This window comes from Sciurus vulgaris (assembly GCF_902686455.1).
Source record: "Sciurus vulgaris genome assembly, chromosome: 9".
NCBI lineage: Eukaryota > Metazoa > Chordata > Mammalia > Rodentia > Sciuridae > Sciurus > Sciurus vulgaris.
The window spans coordinates 53,713,347-53,727,881 of record NC_136469.1 but is presented as its reverse complement, the minus strand read 5'-3'; the positions used below and the strand labels follow the sequence as shown (position 1 = coordinate 53,727,881).

The window sequence follows — 14,535 nt, the reverse complement described above, 5'->3', positions numbered from 1 at the left end:
CCAATTTGCAGTACCACCAGCAATGTATGAGTGTACTTTTTCCCCACATCCTCACCAACAATTATTATTGCTTGTATTCTCAATAATTGCCATTCTGACTGGCATGAGATGGAATCTCAAAGAAGTTTTGATTTGCATTTCTCTAATTGCAAGAGCTGTTGAACATTTTTTCATGTATTTGTTGACCAATTATATTTCTTCTATGAAGGGCCTGTTCAGTTCCTTTACCTATCGTATTGATTGGGTTATTTGTTTTTGTTTTTGTTTTTTTGTTTGTTTGTTTTTAGGGGTTTTTTTTGTTTGTTTGTTTGTTTTTTTTTTTTTTTTTTTTTTTTTTTTTTTTGGTAAGTTTTTTGAGATCTTTGTATATCCTGGAGGTTAATGCTCTATCTTAGGTGCAGGTGGCAAAAATTTTCTCCCATTGTGTAGGCTCTCTGTTCATGTTCTTGATTGTTTCCTTTACTGTGAAGAAGTAATAGAATATTACTCAGCCATAAAGAAGAATGAAATTGTGGCATTTTCTGGTAAATGGATGGAAGTGGAGAATATTATGCTAAGTGAAATAAGCCAGTCTCAAAAAACCAAAGGAAGAATGTTCTCTCTAATATGTGGATGCTAACCTATAACAAAGAAGGGTAGGGAGGAGAAGTATAGAAGTTCATTGAATTAAACAAAAGGAAATGAAGGGAAGGAAGGGTGATGGGAATAGGAAGGACAGTAGATGAATCAGACATAACTTTCCTATGCTCGTATGTGAATTCACGACCATTGTAACTCCACATCATGTACAACCACAAGGATGGGATCAAAATTGTAATGGGTTGCATCCCATGCGTGTACAATGTGTCAAAATACACCCTACTATTCAGTATATCTAAGAAAAGAAATTTTTTAAAAATACTTAAAATCCTAAGTCTTAAGACTTAAGGCTTTCATATCCAGTAGTTTTCCATTAATGCTCTGACACATTACCACAAACTTGGCTCCTTAAAATAATACAAATTTGTTATCTAATAGTTCTGTATGTCAGAAGTCCAGGTCTTCTTAACTGGTTTCTCCACTTGTGGTCTCAGAAAGCCAAAATCAAGGTGTTGACTGGGCTTTTATGTAGAATTTGTAAGGGAGAATCTACCTTGAGGTTCATTCAGGTTGTTAATAGAATTTGATTTCGTTCAGTTATAGGGCTAAGGTCTGTGTTTCCTTACTGGCTATCAGCCAGGAGTCTTCTCAGCTTTAAGTGGCCACCCACCTTCCCTGATCCTCACCATGAAAGCCTGCAATGATGGATGAAGTCTTTCTCAGTCTTTAGATTTCTCTGACCTTTTCTTCTGTATCATCTCTTCTGTGCTCCCACCTGAGAAAATTATATGCTTTTAAGACCTTGTATAGTTAGATTAAGACCACCCATGTAATGCAGAATAAAATAAGACCATAACCTTAATCACATCTGCAAAAATCCTTTAGCCTTATTTGTATTTTCCAGGGATTAGGATGATTCTGCCTACCACATCATCACCCCACCTTTTTTTTGTCCTTGAATCTTATTTGCTTACAAAACCATGGTTTTTTTTTTTCTGATTTCATCCCTCTGATGTTTTACTAATAAATTACCCTATTCCGTACATTGTCTGAAAATTGGTGGTTATATCTAGATTGTAGAGGTGTAATTAAATTCTGGTTCTATTTTTGGGTAAGATACATGATAGGTGCTAGTAGTATGTTCTGTTAGTTTTGGTTATCACTTTGGAATGTTAGCAGTATTAATGATCATTGTCCCTGCTTCCCTTATATTAATAAGGATTGCAAAATGGTGATGTCATAATTTTATCATTCCATCTTTATTTGCTTCCCATAACCAACTATTTGATCACCCTTAGGTACAGTGTACATAGCAAAGGCCAGTTCAACATTTCCCTATATTTTCCAGTTTTCATAGAGAGCTGGCTATCTGTCAAAAAGAAACCCATAGGATTTTTGTAGTATCTTTATTGGCTCATCAATTTGATAATGAAAATCTTCAATCCATTGCAGTTATTGTTCTCATTGATGCTCAGATATTCCCATCTTTGTTCATCACAAGGCTCACCAGGTTACTCTTGAGTCCTTTGGACAAGGTTTCAATGTTAGTTGATAACTTCCTTGCTTTCTGTTCCAGTTCATCTTGTGTATTTTATACTTCATGTCTCAGCTATTTCTCTTCTGAACTGAACTTAGGGTCTTTCAGGATAAAATAGTATTTAGAATACCCTGGTCTAGATACTAGGGATGGTCATTGCTGCTGTTTGTTCTTTGTTTCAAGACTTTTCAGTATTCTATGTCAGGTAGTACTTCTCCTCCCATAATAAAATCATCATGAATTCCTTCATACTAATATTTCCAATTTTTTTAACTTAGCCTTGTTTTTTAAAATCTTATGCCCCATTTTTCTTTCTTCCATGCTTAAAAATTAGTATCTGTTTCCTAGTGGCACTACATTTTTTATTTGCTTTATCCCACAATATGTACACTAGCATGCTAGAAACACGCAACACAACCATCAATGATTACTGAGAATACTTTGAGAAATTTTCCCATATTTTATTGAACAATATTTCCTGCAGATTTTTACTCTATGCCCTTGTATAGAGATAGAATTCCTTTTTAGAACTGCAAAATATTCCATTTTGTTTATTGAATTAGTCCCCTATCAATGGGAAATTGGTTCACTTTCATTTTCTTATTATTTCAAATATTGATCAATGAATAGATATTTTTCTATTTTTGCCAGTATATTTCTTTAATAGATTTGTAGACATTATGTATATGATCTGGCTAGGTCTTGCTAAATTTCCCTTCCATACATTTTTGTATTGCTGTCAGCAACATATGGTAATAGCTGTTTCCCTGGAGCCTGTCCAAGAGACTGTCATCAAATTTTAGGATTTTTGCCATTCTAATGGGTGATAAACAGTATCTTAAATACTTATCTCTCTTATCTTATGAAATATTGACCATGTTTGGTTTTAAGGATTACTATTTGCATGTTTTCATTTGTGAACTGTCTGTTCAAATCTCTTGCTCAACTATCACATTATTGGACTTTGTTTTTAGAAGCTTGCTATATATTAATTAGGGATATTAGCCCTTTTTTGTTTATATTGGTTTAATCATGTCAAATGTAGTTTACAAGGGGAAAGGACAAGTATCTTTGTGATATTAACCCTTTGTTCATACTATAAATTACAAACCTTTTCCTACTTTGTTAGTCATTTCACTTACAGTTTTTTCTTTGAGTTTTTGCCATTCCAAAGGATTTTTTAATTTTTATTTTCTCAGATTTATTAACCTTATTACCCCTTATTACATTGTAGATTTTCAGAATCCTGAGGAACTTTTTTCCCACTTCCCTAGGTTACAGAGGAACTCACCCATGGTTTTGTTCTTTTGAGTTTTTTTGTTTTTTGTTATTGTTGTTTTGGTTTTTTTTGTTTTTTTTTTTTTTGTTTTGTTTTTTGCATTTTCAAACTCTAATCCATTTGAAATTTATTTTTTCATGTGTGATGAGTGGAAATATCCAATTTTTGTTTTTCACATGGCTGTCAGGTTAATCTAATATCACTTACTGAAAAGTTCATGTTTCTTTCCCTGGTTTGAAATGCTTCCTTTCTTATATGGTAAATTTCCATATTCAAATAGTTCCTTTGCTGTGTATCTCTCTTCATTTTTTCTCATTATTTCTGTACTGCATTTGATGACAGTGGAAATTAGGTGTATGTGATGCAGTAAATCCTTTTAGACCTAAAATCCATCGTGAAAATAGTTTGATCTACTTATTTTGTTTAAATGAGGAAAAGAAACTCACTCTTTTACATGTAGCCAAAGGAATGTAAACCTAAGTAGATACTTAAAAAAAAAATTGTCTAAACGTTTCTTTGTTCAGAACCTCAAGAGGGTTTTGTAGAGAAGCACTTTGGTATAATTAATGCATGGGGTCATGCCTCAGAGTCAGAGTCCTGCCCTTGAGTAGCTGCTTTGTTGTGAGCAAGTTCTTACTTTCTCCAAGTCTTTGTTTCCTCACTTCTAAAACAGAGATAATACATCCTTTCAGGATTGTTGTGATCATAATAGAAAGGTCTCTGTGCATGCATAGTGCCCACACGTGAAGGGCACTCAGTGAGCCTCAGTTCTGTTCTTATTTCAAGGAAAAATGTACCCATAACTTTACCTTTAGATTTTCTCCACCAAAAAGCTGACTAAATAAAAGGAGCAGATGAGAAAATAAGTTCTTTATTCTCCTGTTGCTTGATAGTTGTTACTGCCCTTAGGGGATGACTGCCTTCCTAGGCCATTTTCACCATGAAACAGGAAAGGTGGCTTCATAGTTATCATTAAGATTGAGATTGTTGACTTCTATGTAACCTATATACGTCTAGAAGGAAGGAAGAATTCAGAGGGGTACAGGGTAAAGATCTTGCTTTCCTCTTCGCAGAATAGTATTGGTTTTAGCTATCCAGTTCAAAAGAGAATCTAGCTATAATAATTTACATCCAGACATTTCCTGGAAACTTCATAGTAGGGCTTAGTCCTACCCAGAAGTTTATGTGATCTGTCCCTAGGAAGGGGAAAGTATAATATTCTGCCTAGAATGAAATGGAGAGCTAAACATTTTTCTGGCAAAATGTAATAATTTGTCTTTCAAGATCCCCATATCTGATTTTCCTTCATACAATTATATTTTGCCTTATTTAGTCTAATAATTTTTAAAATTATCTATTTTAGATTGTAATAAGTTATATTTAAGGATATGTGTTTTTGAAAACATTAAAATTGTTTTCAGAGTTATTTTTGTTTTCATGAATTATTAAAACCTTCATTATTCTAATTCATAACTTCACTCCTTCCTTCATTTAACTTTAAAAAAATGTTGGTAGTTGTAGATGATCAACATGACTTTATTTTTTTTATTTTTACGTGGTGCTAAGGATCCAACCTAGAATCTGAAATGTACTAGGCAAGCTTTGCCACTGAGCTACAGCCCCAGCCCCTCACTCCTTCCTTTTAAAGTAAAACCTTTGAAAGTGTTTTATGCAACTTATTATTCAATGTTAGGGTTGTTATATGAAAACACTTGGAAAGGTGGTACATAAATATGATTCAATCAGTTTTTTATTAATTTTTTATTCTAATTAGTTGTACATGACAGTAGAATGCATATATACATTTTAATAGATCATATATAAATGAAGTATAATTTCTCATTTTTCTCATTGTACATATTGTAGGATCACATCGGTCACACAGTCTTATGTGTATATGTTTTTATGTAACACTAATTAGATTATAGTCAGGTAGATTTTGGAAAAGTGTTTTCACATACATTTTTATTTAATATTTTCAATAAGAGTATGCTATGTCAGTATTATTTATCATAGATTATAGCTGAGAAGACAAAGACTCGAAGAGTTACATTTTATCCAGCCCAGGATCTCAACCGACCAGAGCTCTAGTCTAGAAATTTTCATTTTATATCTAGTGTTCTTATCATGATGCTACAACTGAAATAAATTCATAATCAGCCAGAGTGCTAGTTTAGTTATCCATATATATGCAGTTTCCCACTTTAAAGATTGCTTCACATATCCCTTTGAACAAATCCTATATTTCTTTGCAATGCTTCTTTTATAAACTTTCAACCTGCTTAATTTTCTTAATTTTCTTAATTAATATATGAATAGCTAAGTAGTCCTTTGAAATGTACAAATGAGAACCATTTAAACTATTATAGAATAATACTCTGGTAAATTGAAATCTCTTGAGGATCAGTCACACAGACACCTACACACACACAAAAAAAAAATTAAGGCACAAAAGTTAAACTGCTCATTAATGCTAAGGTTGGATTTTATTTTCTAGGTGGCGTTGCATGCTTGTGGAGTGGCAACAGACATGGTGATTGAGCACTGCATCAAAACACGGGCTTCCTTTGTCACATGCCCTTGCTGTTATGGTTTCATTCAGAACACCTCAAAGTTTAATTTTCCAAAAAGGTGAAATTTAGTATTCTACCTAAGACATCAGTGTGGGGATGAACCAGCAATGCCAGACTTTTTTGATAGGAAGTTGCAATGAGATTTCATATCCAGGTTATTGACTTTCGTATGACAAGTATTGTTTATAAATTGTACCAGGAAGAAAGGATCTCCTCTGTGTCTCTCCCTGATTTTTTCCATGAATCCAGCTCTTAATGAAATTTAGAAGTCAGTCTATCTAGAAGTCAGCCAACTAAAAACCTGTTTCAGAATTTCTCTGTGTTCTTCTAAATGAAATGAAACATACCACTTGTAAATGCAGTGAAGTATAGTGGTTAAGTATTCAGGACCTAGAATTATACTACCAGGGTGCCAATACTGGTTCCTTGTCATTGTGTATGTGTAAGTTATTTCATATCGGGCAAATTACTCTTTTCCTGTGTTTTCTCATGTACGAAATAAAGGTTATAAAGGTAACTATCTCAAAGTTCTTTTGAGAATATGATATATGTAGTAATGTAGTACTTTAGAAGTAGCATAGAGTAAACAATAAATATGAACTGTTGCTAGTGATATTAGTAGCAGTAGTATTTTTAAATAGTAGTATTGATGATTAAATTTGACATTTATTTTTATAGTTCTTCTAATCCCACATAGAAGGAGGAGACATTTTCATTCTTTCAGCTTTCACCCACCTTATAGAAGAACCATCTTCTTTGTGTTTTTGACATTTTCACTCTTAAACACAGAAACCACAATAAAGACAATAAAGTCTATTGCCCATGTTTTACTATATTCTTTCTGCCTCCTAACTGACCTGATGCTTACCTCCATGGCCCTCCATGACATGGCATGACCCTTTTTCCTGGAGAACTGTAAGGAACAAAGGAGTTTTTCAGTGGTTATTACCTCTTGATATGTTTGCCTCACCACACTTGAAAAATAATAAAATTCACACAGTAAAACACTGACTTTACTTGCTCCTAGGAGGAGGAGACGGGGAAAAAATGATTGTACTTCTCTAATACTGTAAACAGTCTGTGAAAGAAACTCTTTAAAATTGATAATATGCTAGTAATATGCTTTTATCCTTTTACACAGATTTTTCAACCTGGTAGTTTTTACTTCAGGGGAGCATTTTATACTCTTCAACTACAATACATATTTTTATTTGTAATTTAGTTTATTCAGTGTTCATAATATTAGAACAGTGATTAATTCTTCTTTTCTATTTCAGTGAACAGTTCAAGAAAACTTTATCGTACAAGGTAATCTTAATGATCTAGATGTAGATTATATACTTTTTATCCTCTCTTTATATTTTTCCATCTTAGATTTCTAATGGAGTATATCATCTGTAGTTATATTCAGATTACTCATGAGCATCTAATATAGCTCATATCTGGCTTAACAAACCCAGATGAACTCTTCTAGTAGTTGGAGATTTGTGAAGGGTTTGATATTTTTACCCTACGTTCAAGTTAACCTGCTGTGATGGATCCTGGTAGAAGATATGAAAATCCTGAATCAGAGACAAAAGAATTTATTTTCACAGCAATAGCAGTAAACAGAGTACCATCATTTTTACACTGACTCACTGAGGCCCAGTTCCCTTCAGGCATCAGGAAATGGGCCAGGTGATACCTACCCTTTGCTCCAGAGAGAGAGTGTTTATTTTTTGCAAGGTTGTTCAGTATAAAAAACATACTTGAAAAGATAATCTGGAATAGAGAGAATTTTTTCCATAAAACATCATATAATAAATATTTTAGGTTTTGCTAGCCACAAACAAATCTTTCACATATTCTTCATATAGGTAAAGCAAATAATAAGAGGATATATGGGGAAAACAAGGGAGATGAGGAGATGGGGCACATTTAGTGTCAATGGCTGGAAAATAATGTAAAATTTCCGAAGAGCAGAGATGTTGCACAAAAGAGAGCAGAAAATTCCCCAGCACCCCAAAAGTTGAGTTTATCTCTTCAAACTCCAACACCCCCAAAAGCTGCTTGGCCACCAACCCTGAAGATCTCAGATATAAATGCTTTATAAGAGAAGTCGTCACTTCCTGGATTCTGTGGCAAGATGATATCTCAGTGTTTCTTAGCTTTATTTAACTTCATCAAAATGCGTGGCCTGGCAGGTAGAACTAAATGAATTTAGTGCCCGCATATTTGGAGAACCACTTGGGAAGTGTTTTTGTGTATATCTGTTGTTAAGAACTACATCCAAAGAGCAGTATACACGAAGGGAAGAAGTTATAGAGTAACATATTCTCAAAATATACTTTTTTTTTTTTTTTTTTTTCTTTTCTTGTGGTGCTGGGGATTGAACCCAGGGCCTTATGCTTGCAAGGCAAGCACTTTACCCACTGTGCTATATCCCCAGCTCCTGAAAGTACTATTTTGTGCAGTACTTCAATTAAACAACGTTGAACTCCAGAAAAAATTAGGTAGTTTTTGTTTGTTTGTTTTTACAACTTTGAAGCAGAAGATTAAAATAAACTCACATTCTATTGGTTTTTCTTTTAGGAACATATGATTCTTTGCCGATTTGCAGATCAGACAGCTGTCCAGCTTCCACCCCAACGAAGGCTCATAGGTATGTATCATAGAACAGCTATTGAGCAGATTATGCACAATATGCCTAGGAATGAATGTATAGAGTCCATATGGGAAAAACTAGTCCATTTATCAATAAGAAACTAAAGTTTGTTCTTCCTGGACAACTTAATCCATATCAAAAGGGTTTTGTGACAAATAGCATTTTATCCCTTTTGGGTTAACAATACTTTTAATGTGAATTTTCAGTGTTTTTACACTGAATTAAATCTCTAACAATTATGAACCAACTACAAGATCTATCAAAAGCCACAAAAGAAAATAACAAAGATGGAAAAGTCCACTGTTTTGCCACAATGGATGCATTTAAAAATTTATGTACAAGAATAATAATGTTTTCTTTCAAGAAAAAAATATGCTTGTATAATATTCATAATAGAACCCTTTATTCAACGTTTGCGACATTAATGTTGCCTAAACTGGAAGACCACAAAGTGTTTCAAGTTTATTAAGTAATTGATTTATCAAAGATAAATTTATTAAGTAATTGATTTATCAAATCACATTTAGAAAATAAAAAACAACTGTTACTATACATTTAAACACTGAGTTAAATGCCCTCACTTATTATCTCAGTAACTTCTTACAAAAAATTCTTATGGTATAAGTACTGTTATTTAATTTTAATGAGAGGATGGAGACAAAAGTTTACCTGAGATTCTTCACCTAGCAGATGATAGAGCCACACTGTGAACCCAAATTAGATGATTCCAGACACAAAATTCTTATTTACTTTTGTGATACTGCTATTCAGCACACTGGAATTACATCACTGCAAGTTCAGGTTCTGAAATTAGGGCTTTAGATAAATGGGTCAAATCAAAACTAATCTTAAAGATTATTCAGGGTCACACCACATTGGGCACTGTCACACTTTTCAAAATTCCAGTACAGAGCCTGTTTTCTTCCATGCTATACTGGAAATCAGGTTGTTATTTCTTTGGTTGAGCACCAAAGTAGTTAGCTTGAATGAAATAGTTAACTTGCATCAGGAACTATGTTGTATGACAAATAACTACCTTTAAACTCTAAAATCAGAGTTAGCAGGGCACGATGCTCACACTTGGAGAGGCGTGGGAGACCTGAGATTGAGGGAAGAGTGATTTCCTTCTCTTTCTTACACTCTGAGACATAAACATGATAAGAACTTGCTCTCCACTGCCTGAAGGCTTCCTTTCTCTTTTATTCTCTTTCCCTGTTCCTCTTCCTTTTCCCATCTCCAACTTTGAGTTAGCGAAATGTACTCTTAAAATACCACCACTAGACCCATGTCTTAGTCTTTTTTATGCTGCTATAACAGAATATCACAGACTGAGTAGTTTATAATCAACAGAAATGTATTTATCTCATAATTCTGTGGTTCAGAAAGCCTCAGATGGTCATTTTGCTATGTAATAACATGGTTGACATCATACGGAGAGGGAAAAGTGAAGGTGAATGCTCACATGAAAAGGAATCCACAGTTGCATTAAGAACCCTGGGTCACTCTTACAATAATAACAGTGTGATCCAGTTACTCTGTGCCTATGACCTAATCACCTACTATTGTATTCACTTCCCAACACTGTTGCACGGGAGATTGAGTTTTTCAGTACATGTTTTGGGGGAAACATGTTCAAATCATAGCAACTCAATCAATTCATAATGGTGGATGGACGTATTTATGGTGGATGTAAGTTTTCAGGGGAGTAACTGTAAGGGAAGAGGCTATCGTTGAGGAGGAAGAGCACTTGGCAAGATTGTGGACAGGAAGTTGGGAAGGAATGGGTTCCTACAGACTATAGACTCCATCAGATATCTGCATCTCTGCACAGGCCATTTCTGTGTTCTCTGAATATTTTTAGGACATTTATCAAGCCCCAAAAGGTAGACTGTTGACAACTGAATTTCAGTTGTAATGGCACTTAAACATGTGAAATGTGAGATTCTTCTGCATGATGAAAAAGGGAAAATTAACTGAACTGGGATCAAAGCCAAGAGTAAATGAGCTGCAATGTAAACCCAGGGTGGGTATTGAAGGAATGTAGAGCATCCCATTTTGACAGAGAATGTTTCATTTTAAACTGAAAAGTTGATGAGGTGAACATTTACGGATGTCTTAAAGGAAGGATAATAAGGAAAAAAAAAAGAAAGTTAATCATATAACTGTTTGATGACAAGGGGGTGATTTTGCCTAAATAGAATTGTAGACATCTCTTCATATCATAATTTCCAACACAGTTCATTCTTTATGGCATGGGTCCTTTTAAGGAAGTAGTGACATCAACATCTAAATCTGAGTCTCTTGTTACCAATTCTTACCTACTAATTTCACTTTCCACTGTTTTTTTTATGTGAGAATTCTGTCTTCCACAGACATTTTCTATTTCATGTATCTATCTTCACTACTAAAGTCATTTAACAGCTTCCACTGTCATTCAAATAAATTACTGTAATTAAAATAATGTTTAGGCATTGTTATAATTATTGAGGAAAAATAGAATAAACAAGGCTCCCAAGAGGATGAAGAAGCTTACATATTGAATTTAGAGCAATTAAAAATGTGAAAGTCAACCATGGCTTTGAATATATTCAACCCCAAATCAGTTTTTATCCCCTGAACTACTTTTGAAAGTTGAAGTTCATGTTTGCCAAAGGAAAACAAATTAACTGTTTTGCTTGCCAGTCAGGTTTCCTCTTTTGTTTTCCAGAGATTACAAAGGAAAAAGAAAACTGCTATTTTATAGGGATGGCAAAGTCTGAAAATTGAGAGTATATTTTACTTAATGTTACATATCTACCTGAAATAATTAGTACACAATTGAGAATTTTCTCAGATATTTTCCATTTCTTATTTCCTGAAGTCTGAAAAAGCTCCATGAAGAAAATGTAACGTGTCTATCAGATGGTCCTTTGTCAGCATGTTATTTTAGACATTCTCAAAGACAGATTTTTTTTTCACAAAATTACAGAAAATGTGATTTTATAGGAAAGCAGTGATGAGGTGTTTAAAAGGATTTTTAATCAAAATAGAAAACAGAATCTATAGTTCTGAGTTGAGATTTATTTATAAATATGTCTGAAAAGGCTAATAGTGTTTAAATTCATAGAGATGAATTTGTGAATATAATTATTTGTACCCACCTTCTCTCCACACTGATTAAGAATAAAAGTAAAAGAAACTGAACAGTACTTGGGGATAAACAGTATTTTTCATGGTATTTGTGAATTTTGTCACTGTGTGTATTTCCTTAGACCAACTGAAATTGCCCTCCTAGAGGAAGGGTGTCTCATGATACAATTTGAATGTATTTCAGGAAAACAGTGCATGTGCCTGGTGGATCTGGACCGAGCAAGAGCTGCAGAAGAACGTGGTTACTCTGTTCAAGTGATATCCATGCAGCCAGAGAGCTGCTCTCCCAAAAACAACATGATCGTGGGAGTCCCCACTTAGAATGGATGTTTACATTTGATGTTTTGCCATTGGCTCCATGATGAAAGCCCAGTGGCATTCAGGAGGTTCTTGGCATAAGTAGGAAACAGCATTAGCCATCCTGAGCCTATTGTGCTCAGGAAGGAAAGCAACAGGAAAATCCTGGAAGAAAGGCTGCCTGCAAAGCATCACAAATACCCTCACAAAGTGCGATCAAAGGCTGCTGGTTTTCATAGTGAGAATCCCCTGATGTCTCAGTTGCCAAAAGAATAATACTTACCAGTGAAGGTTTCATTACTGGAATAACAATTTCCTTTTTATTTCACAAGCTTTTCTGATCTTGCCAATGTGATATTCAGTTCAGAACAATTACTCGCAGCCTTTATTTTATAATCTTAGATATTTACACGTAGAAACTGAGATTAAACTTTGTGGGGGATTTTGTGGTTTTTTTATATTTTTAACAATGGTACTTTTTCTATAATTTTGTGAAAATCTAGAAAGGTAATTATAGTATGGGTATTTTTAAGCTGGGGTCAGTTGAACTTGTATACATATAGGATAATCCTTTTAAATAATTTCCCATAAATTACCAAATGAGATCATTACTGGTTCAGACATTTTATGTGAAAAGATTATAAAGTAACAGAAGTAAATTTTACCTTGTGGGAACATGGAATTTGGACATAAATTCTAATTAATTAGCAAATACTTTGATTACTTAATTCAAGTCTATACATAATAATTTGGGATCCATTATGTTCAAGACCATGGCCTAGATATCTTTTTCTGAAGATATGAAGATGAATTGCAAGAAATACAGTGTTTTGCCTATGCAAGTAGATCAATTAGAAGAGAAAGATTGAAGAATTAGTTAAGTTCTTTATGTCAGACCATAATGTATGGTCTTACTGTTTTGTTTATTTTTTTATAAAAATTATTGAGCATAATTGGGAATGCAAAGTATGGAAGCTTATTCAAATAGTTCTGTCTTCCTAAATTCTTTTTCTGCCAGCCAACATTTTTAAAGACAGATAATAATCTCTCATATGCTGCTACTTATTTAACATTACAATGTCCTACATTATTCAGTTTAAGATTTATTTTATTGTTTTTAACTCCTGTATGACATATATCATAAGAGTAAAGAACTTAATTGTTCATCACTAAAATAAAAATAGGAATAATTTACACAGTAATATGGATGAGGAAAGGGAGTTTTATAGTCTTATTTCCTAGCATAAATTTTAAGAAAAGCTCTATTGGCCCTGAGTATTTTAGTCATTTGTGCCTGTAGCTACAACGTGCTCTTTTACCCTGGACTTTCTTTTTTAAATCAAGATATAATTTACATACAGTATACTAACAGGTTTTTAAGTATTCCATTTGAAAAGTTTTAACATCTGTATGTAACCACACAACCATCACCAAAATAAGATGTAGAATATTTCCATCAGATATTGCCAAAAGTATGTATTGAGAATATTTTTCTAGTCTATGGATTACCTATTCATTTTCACAACTAAAGTTATAATTTTGATGAAACTTAATTTATCTTTTTTCTTTTATGATACATACTTTTTGTATATGCTCTAATAAACCTTTATCTACCTTTAAGTTACAAAGATTTTTTCTATTGTTGGAACTTTATGATCCTAGCTCTTTATATTAAAATCTATGATCTATCTCAAATCATTTTTCACATAAAGAAATAGGTATATTTTGAGGAATAGTTGTTTTAGTACCATTTTTTTAAAAATCCTTTCCTCTCCCTCATTGAATTGGCTTGGTACCTCAGCTGAAAACCTACATGTATATATATGTATATATATGCACATGTATATACATATATGTGTGTGTATATATATATGTATGGTTTCTTAATTCTTTTGTTTGTCCCATTAATTCACCTTGGTTGCAAAAACTTTATAGTATGTCAGAAAAGCAGGTAGTTTGTCTTCCAACTTACTTTTCATTCTCTAGATTGTATTAGCTGTTCTAGATCCATTGTATTTCTATATAAACCTTAAAATTAGCTTATCGATTTATTTTTATAATTTTTACAAAAATAAAAAAATAAAAAAGCTTGCTGGAATTTTTGGTATTTTCTCTTTAGCTCAATTTGGGGAAATTCAACATCTGAACAATTGTTGGATCTTATAACCATGAATATATCTTTCAGTATATTTAGGTCTCAATTATTCTCAGCAATATTTTGTAATTTTAAGTGTAGAAGATTTTTTTAATTCATTATTTGATGGCCTTTATCCTACTAAATCTGAGCTTTTTTACATGCTATTCCCACTGCTCAGTCTCCTTTTACCCCTTCCACTAGTTTAAAGCCATTCATCTGCTCTGATATTTGACTTCTTGAGGGAAAACTTTCATAACCTCCCTGGACCAAGGAACATGCAATAGAATGTCTACCATCCAGAGCAGTCTTCTCCCCACCGCACCACTGCTCCCCAAAGAAAAACCTATGTGGTAATTATGA

The 14,535-nt window shown here is 33.4% G+C and overlaps 1 protein-coding gene across 1 annotated transcript in view; it reads left to right on the top strand.

Annotated features, from left to right (window-relative positions):
* Nucleotides 1-14,130, top strand: part of GSTCD (glutathione S-transferase C-terminal domain containing) — a 183,661-nt gene extending 169,531 nt beyond the window's left edge. Inside the window, exons 9-12 of the mRNA XM_079154691.1 lie at nucleotides 5,893-6,026; nucleotides 7,246-7,276; nucleotides 8,540-8,609; nucleotides 11,926-14,130. Coding sequence (XP_079010817.1) covers nucleotides 5,893-6,026; nucleotides 7,246-7,276; nucleotides 8,540-8,609; nucleotides 11,926-12,062 — 372 coding nt within the window. The 3' untranslated portion in view covers nucleotides 12,063-14,130. The remainder of the gene's footprint in view (nucleotides 1-5,892; nucleotides 6,027-7,245; nucleotides 7,277-8,539; nucleotides 8,610-11,925) is intronic.
* Nucleotides 14,131-14,535: the final 405 nt, after the last annotated feature.